This window comes from Strongylocentrotus purpuratus, unplaced genomic scaffold (assembly GCF_000002235.5).
Source record: "Strongylocentrotus purpuratus isolate Spur 01 unplaced genomic scaffold, Spur_5.0 spur5_scaffold_9, whole genome shotgun sequence".
NCBI classification, from domain to species: Eukaryota; Metazoa; Echinodermata; class Echinoidea; order Camarodonta; family Strongylocentrotidae; genus Strongylocentrotus; species Strongylocentrotus purpuratus.
In genome coordinates this window covers 26,485,053-26,499,788 of record NW_022145615.1, presented here as the reverse complement: position 1 = coordinate 26,499,788, position 14,736 = coordinate 26,485,053, and the positions used below count along the sequence as shown (strand labels likewise).

The window sequence follows — 14,736 nt, the reverse complement described above, 5'->3', positions numbered from 1 at the left end:
AAAACCCTAAAACCCCCCATCATGCACTACTGTGTTGGTATGATGGTCATCACTTTAAAGGGATCCGGTAACTTTATCTCAGATTCTGAAAAAGATTAAATCATGGATTTAGCTCATGCTGCCAGGCGCGTACGCAGGGGGGGGGGGGGTGGTGATGGTGATGATGATGGTGATGGTGATGATGGTAGAGTAACAACAACAACAAAATCTCGAGAAACACGAAAGTAGACACATCTTGACCATGCCTGTCAAAACAATGCAGTCCTTAAACTATGCAGCTATCATCTAATGCTCAATCGTTGTTTTCATTGTCCCCCCCCCCCCTGTCATCGCCGCCCCTGGTGAAAAGGGACACTTATTGCAAAGGAATAGGGGATCTATCAGATTTTGATAGGGCTTATCAAAGGTGAAAACGGGCATTTATGAGAAGGGGCCCGGGGGGGGCTCTTTTTTCAATGAGGGCACTTATTAAAAGGGGAAGTGGCACTTCTCGTACCTAAAAAGGGGCACTTATGAGAATTGAAAATGGACACTTAATTATTGCAAAGGGAACTTGTCGAAGCTAGGAAAAGGGGCCGGTATACATGCATGTCAAAATAAAAATGGGCACTATTATGAGAGGCACATATAAAAAGGAGAATGAGCACTTCTTGTTAAGGGAAAGGGGCATTAATCAAAATACAAGGGCCACTTTTTTATGTAAAATGGGCACTTTGGGGGTACTTGAAAAAGTGGGTGCGCCGCCTCTGGTTGCAATTCATGATAATACTTATAAAAAGACTGTACTCATATCTCAGATATACGTTGCCGGCTATTGATGTAACTCATGTGCAAATTCGGTCTCTAAGAAAGTGTACCATTTTTCTTTAAAAGGCATTAGACTTTTTAAATGTCAGAGTGTTTTCGTCTTTGAACGTGGTTTGTCACCGACGCAAGACGATAATATCCAAATAAATGGCCGGAAAGACTAGAGAGATTGTAACTCTTCAATGCGGCCACTATGCTAATTTTGTTGGGACACACTTGTGGAATATACAGGTGAGGAAATGTTACCTTGCGTTAATAATAACAGTCCCGTGTACCTAAAAACGTGTGTTGTTTTCATTTTGAGAAGACATGGAAAAGTCATTGATAAATTAATATCTAGATTTAGATCTAGTCTAGCCTCTAGGGGTCTAATTATATAACCGTCGATATGCATTAGCATTTACCACTATTGTTGCTGGTGTGGATATAACTGAAACGATAATAGATGATTATCGACTTGTGATGATTAATGATTAATTTAATGATTAATCTTCATTTCATGATTAGAAGCCTGTACTTTTCAGGAAGAAGAAGAAGATGAACATGAACATACTGGGGATGACGATGACGATGATCATGATGAAATGATGGCAATTAATTATTGCGGATTCATGAATCTGACGACGATGGTGCTGATGATGTGGGATTACGATGTTATGATGGTGAATCTGGTATGATGATGATGTGATGATGATAATTACAAAGTCAAAGATGATGATGTTGGCGGGATGGTGTTGATTGTGATGATGATGATCATTGAATGGGTTCTATGTACATGTAGATGATGAACATGAAATATGGTTGATTGTAAATTTGATATTATTGGCAATTTCCAATCTTGTCTCAATACGATAAAGATAATGTGGTTTTGCATTTACAAGTACAACATCTTTACGTTACGATTTGATGATAAATGATGACAAACACTGTGGATTTTACAGAAGTAAGTCATGATCTAATAAAGAGATAGTAAACTAAAACTATAAATTTGATGATTGCGATTGTTACAGGTAGCTTCTGGCTTCTCCATAGATTGAAATCATCTATGTAGACATACAAGAGCTTGATTATAATGGCAAACACATTTCTCATCCCAATTTTCAGAGCAAGCAATTTGTTTCACTCATTGCATTTGAAGGTGAATATCCCCCCTCCCCCCCCCCAAAAAAAAAAATCATTAAAGTTTCACCTTCTACTACTTTTTTTGTTTTGTTTCAGGAATCATCATTTACCTATGATAAGAATCCTGCACAGACAATACCAAAAGAAATCAACAATGATGTACTTTTCAGAGAGGGAAGAACATTACAGGTTTGTGTTGAAAAGGAATTTTCTTTTTTTAATGAAATGAATGCCCTAATTTTAGCTATGGATCTTCAGTTTACCAAAATTAATTTTTTTGTTATTTCTGCCTTCTGAATATTAGTATTTTCTACTCATATATTAAAGAATTTAAATATTAAATGAGAGCTTCAGCCTCAGATTCCATCAGTTTGATCTTTTCGTTTACATTTTTTGGCTCATTGTGATAAAACTGAATGACATGAAAGGCTTCCATATTCTTGTGTAATGGTTTATACAGGTTGAGTAGAGTAGTATTCTGTAGAACAATTATTTAATCTGGATGCATGAATTTTTCTCCAAAATACGTTTTCATTAATCAGCTTTTGTTTTTTTCATAGTGATCAGACACAAACAAAATATAGAGAAAATAACGAAACATTTCATGTAGAAATAAATCAATTGAAACCACCAAACTTATGTCTGAGATGTGTAATCCTAACAACTTCATGCACTCAAAATGAAAAGAAAAAAATTACCTGGAAACACTAATCAAGAACCAAAAGCTCTTTACAAGCCTTTTATCTTTGAAAGAAAAAAAAACTGTATATTGGACTCACAAACCAATACAGTCTAGTTTCCTTCTTTCTGTAAGATGTAAAAGTAGTGTTCCCACTTTCTCCCAAACAGGGCGAGGAGACATACACTCCAAGACTGGTGTGTCTCGATCTCAAGGGCAGTCTAAACACACTCCGGGCTGAAGGAATCCTGTACGACTTGAAAGCAGAAGAGGATGTGCTCTGGTATGTATAGCATCACCAACAAAGATATTCCTTACCCCCTCTTTTGACTAATTACTATTTTTCCATCTACAGTGAAACCTGTATATAAAGACTGCTCGAGGGAAACAAAAAAGTGGTCTTTATAGGCAGGTGGTATTTATATGTACATGCTCCTTTAGTTAAAGTTTCAATGAAAAACCATATTCAAGGGAAACAAAAAATGTGGTCTTTATAGACAGGTGGTCTTTCTATACGGGTGGTCGCTAAAGCAGGTTTGACTGTATTTTATCCACTTCCTATTTTGAATTTATTACTTTGACTTTAGTATACACAGAGAGTTATTATCCTATGACAATAAGTCTTACAAATTTGTTCTTGTCATGTCCTAGATGGTGCATATCATGAAATGAAAATATCCTTTAAAATTATCATTTCATGATATCTGCTTGATTATTTACTTATGGCATTATGGGTGATGCTCTATTCAATCAGATGGCACTAAAAGTACTGAGATTCTTTTACCTAAGTGAAATAAAAAGTATATTACACTTTAAGCCGTGAAAACCGCCACAGTTTTGCCCTGTCACGTCTGAACGGGCCTTTACAGTAGTTAAGATTCTAAATAGACCAGAAAGGGGTTGCATTTGCAATCAATTAATTTAGTCATGTGGTTTGTACAGATTGGTATGCTTGGCAAGGAAAGGGTTAATAAAAATACAACCTACTGGTAATCATTAGATTGATTATTTCTGAGTGTTATATTCCACCATGGAACAGTAATTCACAATCACTAATTTACACCTATAATACATTTTCAAATTATTTCATAGCATTGTAGTATCGTATCTTTTTAAGTTTGTAGCCTTATCATAAGGTTGGTTTTGTTTGTTTGTTTGTTTGTTTGTTTTAACTAGAATGTGATATTTTCCTTTTTTATTGATGGATATAGGGGTGGTGATATCACACTCCATAAAAGCAGCCCGGCTCACAAAAATCAATTTCTGGCTGATCTTGAGGCTCAAGATGTAAGTATGTAGGGTTCTAATCTTTAGTTTTTTTAAAGCAGGTCTACACTACTTGTAGCTACTTGCACCCTCTATATAGTAAACAATGCCTAAGCGGTACGTGTTGATCCCCATGGTCCCCTTTTTCTTATGTTAACTGAGAGCTGATTTGATGAGATAAACACCTGTCAGTGACCAGGCAGGGAGGTCTAATCCATTCTGGCCAAACTAGTGCAGATAGGCTTTTTACTCATTCAACTCAGTCATCAAGATACATTGCCAAAGGGAGCTGTCTCCTGGAAACGGTGTACCCTAAATGATCATTTTAAACTTAAAATAGCTGTTCACAAGTTTACATGTATCTGTAATACTGTTGTCCATCAATTTTTGTTAGAAATATTCTAGAATAATGATAATGATGTATGTATGGAAGAATAATGACATTTAGAAAGACCAGGGGGTGTTTCACAAAGATCCTAAGTAGAACTTAACTCTAAGTTGGACTTAAAAATTATGGACAGCCATTGGAGTCTTAAAATGAAATATATTCAAAAGCAGAAATTCAAGTATTTTAGACTTTTTATTAATTCCACATCCAGAACATGAAATCTCCTTGATGATAGACAATATGAATGATTTGAATAAACAATGAATGCCTTTCAAAATAACTTTTACAAAATAATTTTCAAAGATGCTAATGGCTTTCCATAATTTTTAAGTCCAACTTAGAGATAAGTTCAACTTAGGATCTTTGTGAAATACCCCCCAAGTGTACAAGAGAGAGTTAGAGTGCTCTCATGAAGACAGAGAATCTGTATTCAATTGTTTACTTTCTGAACACTTATTTTTTTTTAGATTACATATAATTTATTTCTGTTTGTAGATAGTCCTCATGTATTACAGAAAATGTTTGTTTTTTTTACATACAAAGTTAAATAAAAAAATACACATACTGGTACATAATTATATACATAAAGGTTAAAAGGCGAGAAATTCAAACAAGCCCTACTTCAGAAGAAAAAAAGGAACAGAAAAAAGAGAAGAAATGTAATGTTCAATCAATGGACTACTATCTATATTTTAAACATTTAGCAGATTCTTTCTGTGTCATATTCTGTAACTTCATCCATCTGATATATTAAATTAGAAGAACAAAAGTATACAATCTCCTCGATAATAACAAATATTAATGATGTGAATCAACATTTTATGCCTTTTAAAATAACCTATACAAAACATTTCAAAGATGCTAATGGCCTTCCATAGTTGTTAAGTCCAACTTAGAGATAAGTTCAACTTAGGATCTTTAGTGAAACACCCCCCCCCCCCTGATGATCATCTTTTATTTGGGAAATAGTTGTACATGTAGGTAGCGAAGAATGTGGAGTACTTTATAGAGAGTACCCAAGAAATAAAATACATTACACTCTGTCTCTCTAGGAGTATTACCATCAGGGTGAGCCCAAAGTCGGAGATGACGAAGATGACCTCTCGACTCCTGACATGGATACATCAGAGGTCAATGCCGATGACTCCAAGTTCGATGACCCTCCAGGGTTAAAGCACTACGATCTGGATGATGATGTCTATGTGTGGTCTGATTTTCTCCGTAGTCATCTTCACCCCAAGAGTGTGTCCGTCGTCAAAGAATACTCACATGACAGGTAAACTGAATGGGCCATAGTCCCCTCATATACTGTTCAGAATTATTCAAAGTCTAAATGATTCAGCAATACGCCCTCCCATCAGCTTCAGTTACTCTTTACTTATTTTGTTAATGTAAACTGAAATAAAAGACATATCTTTAATGATTTAGGGAATCTCTGTTTAAGGGAAGTGCTCCGTTTATTGACAGGTAAACACTAAACTGTTTTTCTCTACATTATAATGATGATGATGAGATGGAGGAGAAGGTTGAAGGTGAATTTGATGATGATGATGATACTAATGAGGATGATGATAATGATCATAACATTGAGGTTGATGTTGGTAATGAATTGATAATGATGATGATGTTATTGATGTAAACTATATTTTAAAAAAGCGTGTTCCTACTGAGAGAGGAGTTCATCTTCTCGTGAAGTGCTCCTTATATAAACAAATATAGATTCCACACTAAACTGTTTTCTCCTTTCTTTCACTGAGCAGCACTGTAGGTGGATTTGACATGTTCACACAAGGAAAAAATGTCTTCAGGAAAAAGGACGTCTCAGATGAAATTGAGGACAAGATCCACTTCTTTGTGGAGGAGTGCGATCACCTCCAGGTAAGGAGATTCAACATTTACTCTAGCAACATTTCCTCCGGGGGTTATTTTGTCAAGGGCATAGGATAAGATTTAAATTTGCAATTGAGTTTGAGGCTAGTTTAGGGTTGTGGTGAGGGCTAGGTATAGAGTTTCGTCCATGAATGAATTTAGGAATTAGGTTGGTGCAGGATATTGATGGTGGAGCAATAGTTCTTAAATGCTCTTTAATAGTCAATGTCAAAAAAATTCTCCATTATCCCTCTTTATTAGGGAAAGTATAGGCATATGTATAGTTGGATCGTCATACTTATACTGTAAAACCAACCAGAAACTCTGCAACATTAACTTTCAAACATTGCTTAGGACAGCCAATTTCATGGCAAAAATTTCATGAACTTTAAAAATTGCATTGTGTCAATTGTGATTCAAACACTTTGAGACATGAAACTTTCACGAATATGAACCACTCGCCGATTTCATGAACATTTCAGGTACAGTAATTGCTTGATGATTTTGTCTCTGTGTAGGGGTTCCAAGTGTACCTAGATTTTTGCGATGGATTCTCTGGACTAGGGTGTGGCATGTTACAAGGGCTAGCTGATGATTATCATGGGAAAGGTATCTTTGCTGCTGGAGTTGCCCCAGCCATCTTTGACGATACAGTGAGTAGTTTTTGTTTATTTTTACAATAATCTGTAATCATGAAGGTACTTTTTGACAGATAATGGTATTTGTGATGATGTTGGTGGTGGTAATGATGATGATGGTAGTGATGATGATGATGGTGGTAGTGGTGATGATGATGGTGGTGGTGGTGGTGGTGGTGATGATGATGGTGGTGGTGGTGGTAGTAGTGGTGATGATGATGGTGGTGGTGGTGGTGGTGGTGATGATGATGGTGGTGGTGGTGGTGGTGGTGGTGGTGGTGGTGGTGATGATGATGGTGGTGATGGTGATGATGATGGTGGTGGTGGTGGTGGTGGTGATGATGATGGTGGTGGTGGTGGTGGTGGTGGTGGTGGTGGTGGTGGTGGTGGTGATGATGATGGTGGTGATGGTGATGCTGGTGGTGGTGATAATGGTGATGGTGGTGATGATTATCAAGGTGATGTTGATGATGGTGATCATGATGATCATGATGGTGCTAGTGATCTTGATGGTGAGTGATGTTGGTGATGGTGGTGATGGTGGTGTCGACGATAATATTGATATTACTGATGATAATGAATTGAATGTATTTAACAGAAATCGGTAGTAAATGTTATAAATCGTCACCATTATCTTCCTTATCATCACCACCGTACTGATGATATTGATGTTGATAATGATGGTAGTAATGATCAAGATCATGATATTGTTGATTGATTAATTGCTGTTAGATTCTCATCCTTTTCAGGTTTTTACACAAGTGAGGAATAAAATGCACTTAGAATATAAAGTACCCTTTTTAAAAAATCTTTTTTTGTATTGTAAAGGATATTATTAATGATAATCTGGCCTATATGACTTTTTGCTATTGTAAATGATTTGTTAGACGTATAATTATGATGAATATAAACAACTATTAATCAATGAAACTTGTAATTGTCTTTCTTTGTACCTCTTTACAGAATCCATTATTAGATTCCTTTAGAATTCTGAATTCTGTCCTGTCCTTCAGCAGACTGGTTGCTCACAGTTCATTATTTGTGCCTCTATCACTTGCATCTACACTATGGAGGAAAGTAGGACCACCACTCTCTTTTCCTCATCTTCAGTACAGGGTATGCTATATTCCATTATCTATATACCACATAAAATTTGAAGCCACTGATTGGCTAAAAATGCAGGCATGAAATTCACTGCTGATTTAGTAGCATTGTAGCGAAAAATATTGACTGGGCGTAGCTCTACCTGTGCATACAATGCAAGGTTGCTATTGATGCACATGAAGTTAACTTTAGATACGCGCAGTGGACACATGCACCTCTTTACGCTTGGTAAATTGCCTTAAAAATGAATCTATTTTTAGGGGGACATATTCAGGTCATTGCTCCTCAGTAATTTTCATACTGCTCAATCTCCAATCTCTGACATTGATGCATCTGGCGTAAAGTATCTTCCATGGATATAAACTTAACAATGAGAGATGTTTATCTTCCTGGAGAAAAAAATGTACACATATTTCTATTAGTCCAAATACAACTCATTAACACTCTATTCTTGGGGGATGGGATTTGTCACCCACAATATGGAAGGGGATATTTATGATCAAATTAGGAGGTAAGATGGTTCAGTCTGTTGACCATCTGCTAGTTAGACTAAATTATCTTGGGTTCGTTTCCAACCAGGGTGGATAACTAAAGCCTTTATAGTGTGTCATTGTCCCCCTCCCATTTTTCAAAGATCCAGGCTATATTACAGTTGAAAACACTCTTTCCCTCGGTTAGGACATTATGTGAAGGAGAGTCATCACCTTTGCATGTTAATAAACGCAGTACAGTCTTGTAAAAGAGTAGGCAGAAACTGTGGTGTAGTGGTCCACCTGCGCATCCCAATCAGTCATACCGGGAGGAGAGACCTGAGTGTCACAGTGACTCAATTGCAGGCACAGGTGATGCCAGATAATCAATTACAATTTTCCAAATTAAATTCATGATTCTTTTTTAAATATTCCTTTCTTTGCTCTACAGCCTTCCATGCCCTATCACACCTCTGGTATCTTAGCTAGTGCTCTGGACACGGCCACTCTGCCTCTGAGGACCGTTGATAGCTCAGTTACTCTCTCCATGATGACCGATGCATTGGGTGCTAGAGGAAGAAAGGTAAGACTGAATAAAATCCTAAGACACGTACCTGTAATGGCCATTTTGTGCTCTTTTCATAGGATTTTGTGGAATGTTTCTATAAAAAATGCTCATACATCACTTTTTTCAGTTGTTCTTTCTTCTTCTCTTATGTTTATTAACCCACAATTTTGTACCTGGTTTATGAATTGAGTTGAGTTTCAAAATATGCTACATCAATTTTTATCTATCAGAGCTTATATATTTAAATAGATGTTATTTTATTTTTTATTGGGATGGGAATTCTTCTTTTTCTTCTCTCAGATCATGGTTTTATGTATGTAACATGATTTTTTACTGAATGCTAACCATTTTATGTTGTCCACGTTACAAAATAATTCATCGCAAACTGATTTATCTATCCACAAATTTTGACTAATTTCAGATTGCAAGTCTGCATACCAGCTTCCCTCTCTCCTTCCACTCTTCATCAACGCTAGCTGACACCCTTGGTGGTTCACTGTTACCATGCCAACCATTAACACCGCACTTGGGACAAGAGACCGTTGCTCCTTTCGCTCAGTCGGTCGTACTTCGGGGGACACCACAAGACAGAATCAAAAGGTAGCGGGGGGGGGGGGGGGGGGGGGAGGATCAAAATAATGAAATTTTAGAGCAATAAGTTAAAGGCAGGGTATTTTACCAACACTACTTAAGATTTACGTAACTATACTGCCATCTGCTGCTCACTGTGTCCCGATGTGTCAACAGCCATATCCCACAATGCATAACCAACTGATGATGTATGCATGATGGTGCTTGGGTACAGGAACTGGAAATCGCTCCATCTATGCCATCACCGAAGAATGATGCAGTTGAAAATACATTGCAGCAGTTGTAGCGATGTCCGTCAAATAACCTGCCTTTAAAATCCAACTCTTATTATTTATTCAGAGCAACACCACTGTCTTTCCATGATGTTGTGAAGAGGTTAATTTGAATGCTAGTGAGTTTTCCCCATAATTCATACATTTCTTATTCTCTCTCTCTCTCTCTCTCTCTCTTTATTTCCTCTTTTTATTTTTATTTATGTTTTTAGTTTTATTTTTAAATTTATGAATGTGGTTTGGTATTTTATTGCTAATGATTTTTCTTCTTTTCTCATCAAGGCCACCCCAAAAAGACTTGAACCCATACCACAAGTGCTACGATGAAGAAGAAATGCTCAGGAATTATTTGTTGTCAAACTACCAAAGAACTCTAAGGTACGTAAAAATCAAAATGACCCCGAGCTATATGAAAATGTGTGGCATTTATATTAAGAGTTAATAGAAAATGTATACTTCAAATGATTTTGATTAATTGGATTAAAAAATGTAACAAAAATACACCATGTCATCATTTACTGCCCCATTAAATAAAGTTAATAGCCCTACTATAGTTCAGACCTAATACAAAGTGAGATGACATACAGTTGATGACTACATTCTCCATACCCCTTGTAAATTTGATGTGTTATATGTTTGCTGTAACTGAAGAATGAAAGATAGACAGATTAAATCAGGGCCTTTGTTGAATAATTTTTTAGATATAAGCTTTTATATACCTCACTTAAGTAATCCAGCAATCTGATTGGTCGAAATTGCATTCATAAACTTTAACTGTTCCCGAAAATTCCCTGTAATCATGGTTAAAAAACAGTTCAAAATCCCAATAACCATGGTTATTGGGAAAATAGGTCAGTCTCCATGGTTACCCCATAGGTTTACATGTTAAAAAAATGGTCTGAGTGATCGAGGATACCGTAGGTGTGCGAAGAATTGGTCGGTAATTTCAATACAATTGAATCTTGATCGATCTTACCGACAATTTTATCTTGCATTGTTGACATTAAGACGAAAATAAACTTCCAAAAACAAAAAAACAACCTCTGCCGATAGATCTTGATCTAAATTCGTGCCAATATGCATTGCAAAAGTAAAAGAAGGGCCTGTTTAATGGAGCAGCCGCGAAGCTTCCACCACGCGAAGTAGTTTTCAATTCATTTTAATGTATATATATAAGAAAAAACTGCTATGTATGGTAACAGAGCGCGATAGCCGAGCGGTTTAAGGCGGCGGTTTTCTTTACATCACCTTTGGTACGCAAGAGATCGAATCCCATCTTCGACAAAAGTTTTTTTTTTTTTTTTTTTTTTTTTTTTTCCGGCATATAAAAGTATTAATGACTGCTTTAATATTCGAGAAATAGTTGTTTTTCTCAAAGCAGTCATTAATACTATAAGATATGTCACATTCTCAAGAAACAGAAATCAGGACACATCAATTTTCACATACTCTAAAATTCCAAAACTTGGTAAAGATATGAATTATTAAGTTGTTAACTGTATATGATGTTAATTTATGTAAAGATCTCCACAATATTTTGTTACATATGGGACACCAAATACTTGTCTATGTTGATATTATTTTCAAACTTATTCGGACATGGTGCTGACTTTGGCTATTCTTTTTTTTTTCCTGTTAGTTCTGGCCGCTGTGTCAAGCAGCCATGTAAAACCTTGGCACCGTTTCCCCACCTGTTCGGTCCTGAGGTCAATAGAGATGGATTCCTAGCTGATGAAGACAGAAAGAAGGAACAAGGTATGGAAAGTTCATTCTTCTGGAAAGAACAAGTAATAATTTGACTTTCCTCTGGCATGTTTCTTTTGTCAAGTGTCCAACTATACTCATCTTTACCGTCTATCTCACTCTCTTTCTGTTTCTCTTTTTGTTCTCTCTATTTCTCTTTATGTTTCTCTCTATTTCTCTTCATGTTTCTCTCTTTCTGTTTCTCGTTTCTCTCTCTCTCTCTCCCCCCCCCCCCCCTTTCCTCTCTCTCTCCCCCTCTCTCCCCCTCTCTCTCTTTCTCTCTCTCTCTCTCTTTTTCTCTCTCTCTCTCTATAGGTACAGGTACTTGGTTTTGCAAGAATATTTAACTACATGTATATCTGTCTTATGGGCTAGTCCAAGGTATTCGGTGCCCTATATGTTACCCAGTAAAGAGGAGTCATAAACATTGATTGACATGAAAAGTATCATTTACATTCATCATTGTGCTCATCCAAGCTGTTGTAGGGCAATTGACATGATATAATGATCAGGGTTCTACGACACCTATCCCCTGGACAACCACCCCCAGGATAACTACCCCTAGAATAACCACCCTCTAGGACAACTACCCCCTAGGACAACTATCCTACGGGGTAGTTGTCTGGGGGAGGGGGGGGTAGTTGTCCTAGGGGGTAGTTGTCTGGGGTAGTCCTAGAGGGTGGTTGACCTAGGGGGTAGATGTCCTATAAGCTTGTGTTCCATAAGTTCCTGACAACCGTTACTGACCTTTCTTTCCTAGGCGTGGAGAGTATCCCTGCGATGACCAGCCTACAGTCCAGTCCGGCGGTCAAGCATCTCCTCAAGTCCCTGCTCACTGAAGCGCGCAAACTGGACATCCATAAATTCCATGGCTACCTGGAGGAAGGCTTGGAGGAAGATGAATTCAAAGAGCACCTGCAGGACTTGGAGCAACTTATGCCATGTTACTTGACTGAAATAGAGAAGGAATTTGATGATGGTGACGACGATGACGACTATGATGATGTTGATGAATGAACGAGTTTTAACAGTAATTGATAATACATTTGATGATGGAGAGGCTTGCAACAATTTGTGCCACACTTCTTGACTGAAATTGAAAAGGAATTAGATGAGGATGATGATGTTGAAAGACAGAGGTGAAACAGAGAGCATCTGCATGACTCGGAACGACCCTCGCCATGCTTCTGTAAAGTAATTGATAAGGATGATGAGGCTTGGAACAGAGTGAGTTTGATGAGGATGATGACCATGAATGATGGAGGTAAAACAATGAGCAGCGACATGACTTGGAACACCCCTTGCCATGCCTCTTTACAGTAATTGATAATGACATTTGATGATGATGAGGATGTAGATGTAGAAATGACAAGTGGGAGAGTTTAGACATCTGCATTAACAGGAACAAAACAGTACCATGCTTCCTGACATAAATTGATAAGAAATTTGATGATGAGGGCGGGGGAGGGAGGAGAATGACAGTTTGTTAAGAAGGATGATTATGATGTCGATGAGTGATGGAGATGATACAAGTCTGTTAGATCATGACCTTGTTGTTTGAAGATTTGTAATCAAATCAACTCTTCTTGTAATCGACTAGGATCCATCTCAACTCTTTGTACATGTAAGACACAGCCCTGACCTTAAAAAACCTGTTTGGAGACTTTTGAAAGGATGCAGTTTTAGTTTTGTGGCTGAAATACTCTTTGGTGTTGTTCAAGTTACCAATAAGCTTGGAAGATGGTTCCAACAAATGTTAAGGAGATGGGATGGTGATGTGGTATGGATAGAGGCTTCAGATGGCATCTTCATGACCACCCTAATAGCATAACAACTATGAACATGATAACTATGGTCAGGGTAGTGGTGATGTTGGCAAGAGTTGGAACAAAAACAATTCAAGGAATATTGTAAGTATATTAATCTTCATGATAAGCGTTAGTAAGCAAGTATAAGCTTGCAGGTAAACAAACCTAGAGACCTACAGCTACAATTCCTTTCCAAAGGGTGTCATTTGGGCAGATTATCAGTTGAACACCTTGACTCAGCCGAGGGGATTTTGGCACCCTGATCTAAAACAGTGGCTCTAATTACTCCCTACTTTTGACATGGTATTGGTTAAAACTGATGACAATAAATGCTGCATAGAGACTCCTTGTCAAGATTATGTCATTTAATCTGAAGGGAAAAGATGGAGCATGAAACTTTTTTTTGAAGGACAGAACAATGAATATCCATCTAATGTGAAGATGAAAAAGAGCTTATATTAGTCCTAGGACATTGATTTGGAAGTCGTGTCACAAATGAATTTGAAAGTAACAAGGTGATGTTGATATATGCAGATCATGTGATGATATTTTCCTTGTCCGAATAAAAAGCCTAAAAATAGTCCTATAATAGTGACAAAACTACATAAAATATGTACTTTGACCGATTCAACTCAACTGACTTAATCCACATACTGAATTGAATACGGCTCCAGATTGTTTATGTGTGTACAAGGCTGAATGTTGGGTTAACATATCAACAATTTTTGTCTGTGGAAAAAATATGGTAATGTCACATATCCTATTGTCGGATCACTGTTAATATTTTGAAGGCTTTCAAGAAATCAACTCGGGGGCAATTTCAGTACCTTCTTGCCTTTAGAAATCATGTTCAGACTACACAACATGCCGTTGTCAAGTTTACATATTACAAAAGGAGGATGCACAAGGCAATAGAAATTGCCAGTGGTTGAATTTCAAAAGTCTTTGCAATAATTTTTTTTAATGTCGCTATTTTGTGGTACTGTGTTTTTGAAGTGCGCTTTTATACTTTTTGTCTATTTATTTGTATAATGGATAATGGATGAAATAAATTTGACATTCAGTCAAACTATGAATAAATGTTGCCTAGCAGTTGTCATTGGAGTTTCATGCCATAACAGTTATCTCTCAAATTTCTGATTTTTGTCTAGTTTGCTGAATAGTTCTTGTAATTTTCTGTGATACGGAACTTTCCAATTTTTTCCTCTCTTATTAGGTTAATTGATTGCTAAAGTAGATATATATATTTATATATATATATATATAGAGAGAGAGAGAGAGAGAGAGAGTGCTACATAGAAAGGGAGAGACAGGAGAGAGCTAGAGGGTGATTGAGAGAGAGAGGGATCGAGACATAATTATATACAGACAAAGTGTTTTTTGTTAAAAATAGGGACTAATGAAGGGGTGG

General features: G+C 37.0%; 1 protein-coding gene across 1 annotated transcript; it reads left to right on the top strand.

Moving 5' to 3' along the window:
- The first annotated feature begins 853 nt into the window (after positions 1-853).
- On the top strand, positions 854-14,405 carry LOC588008 (protein misato homolog 1). The gene is made up of 13 exons (XM_030977071.1): positions 854-1,038; positions 2,026-2,118; positions 2,779-2,891; positions 3,820-3,895; positions 5,315-5,538; positions 6,023-6,140; positions 6,650-6,784; positions 7,733-7,885; positions 8,795-8,926; positions 9,333-9,511; positions 10,057-10,152; positions 11,414-11,529; positions 12,278-14,405. Exons 1-13 carry the CDS (start codon positions 955-957, stop codon positions 12,532-12,534), a joined length of 1,776 nt encoding a protein of 591 aa, XP_030832931.1. The 5' UTR covers positions 854-954; the 3' UTR covers positions 12,535-14,405.
- Positions 14,406-14,736: the final 331 nt, after the last annotated feature.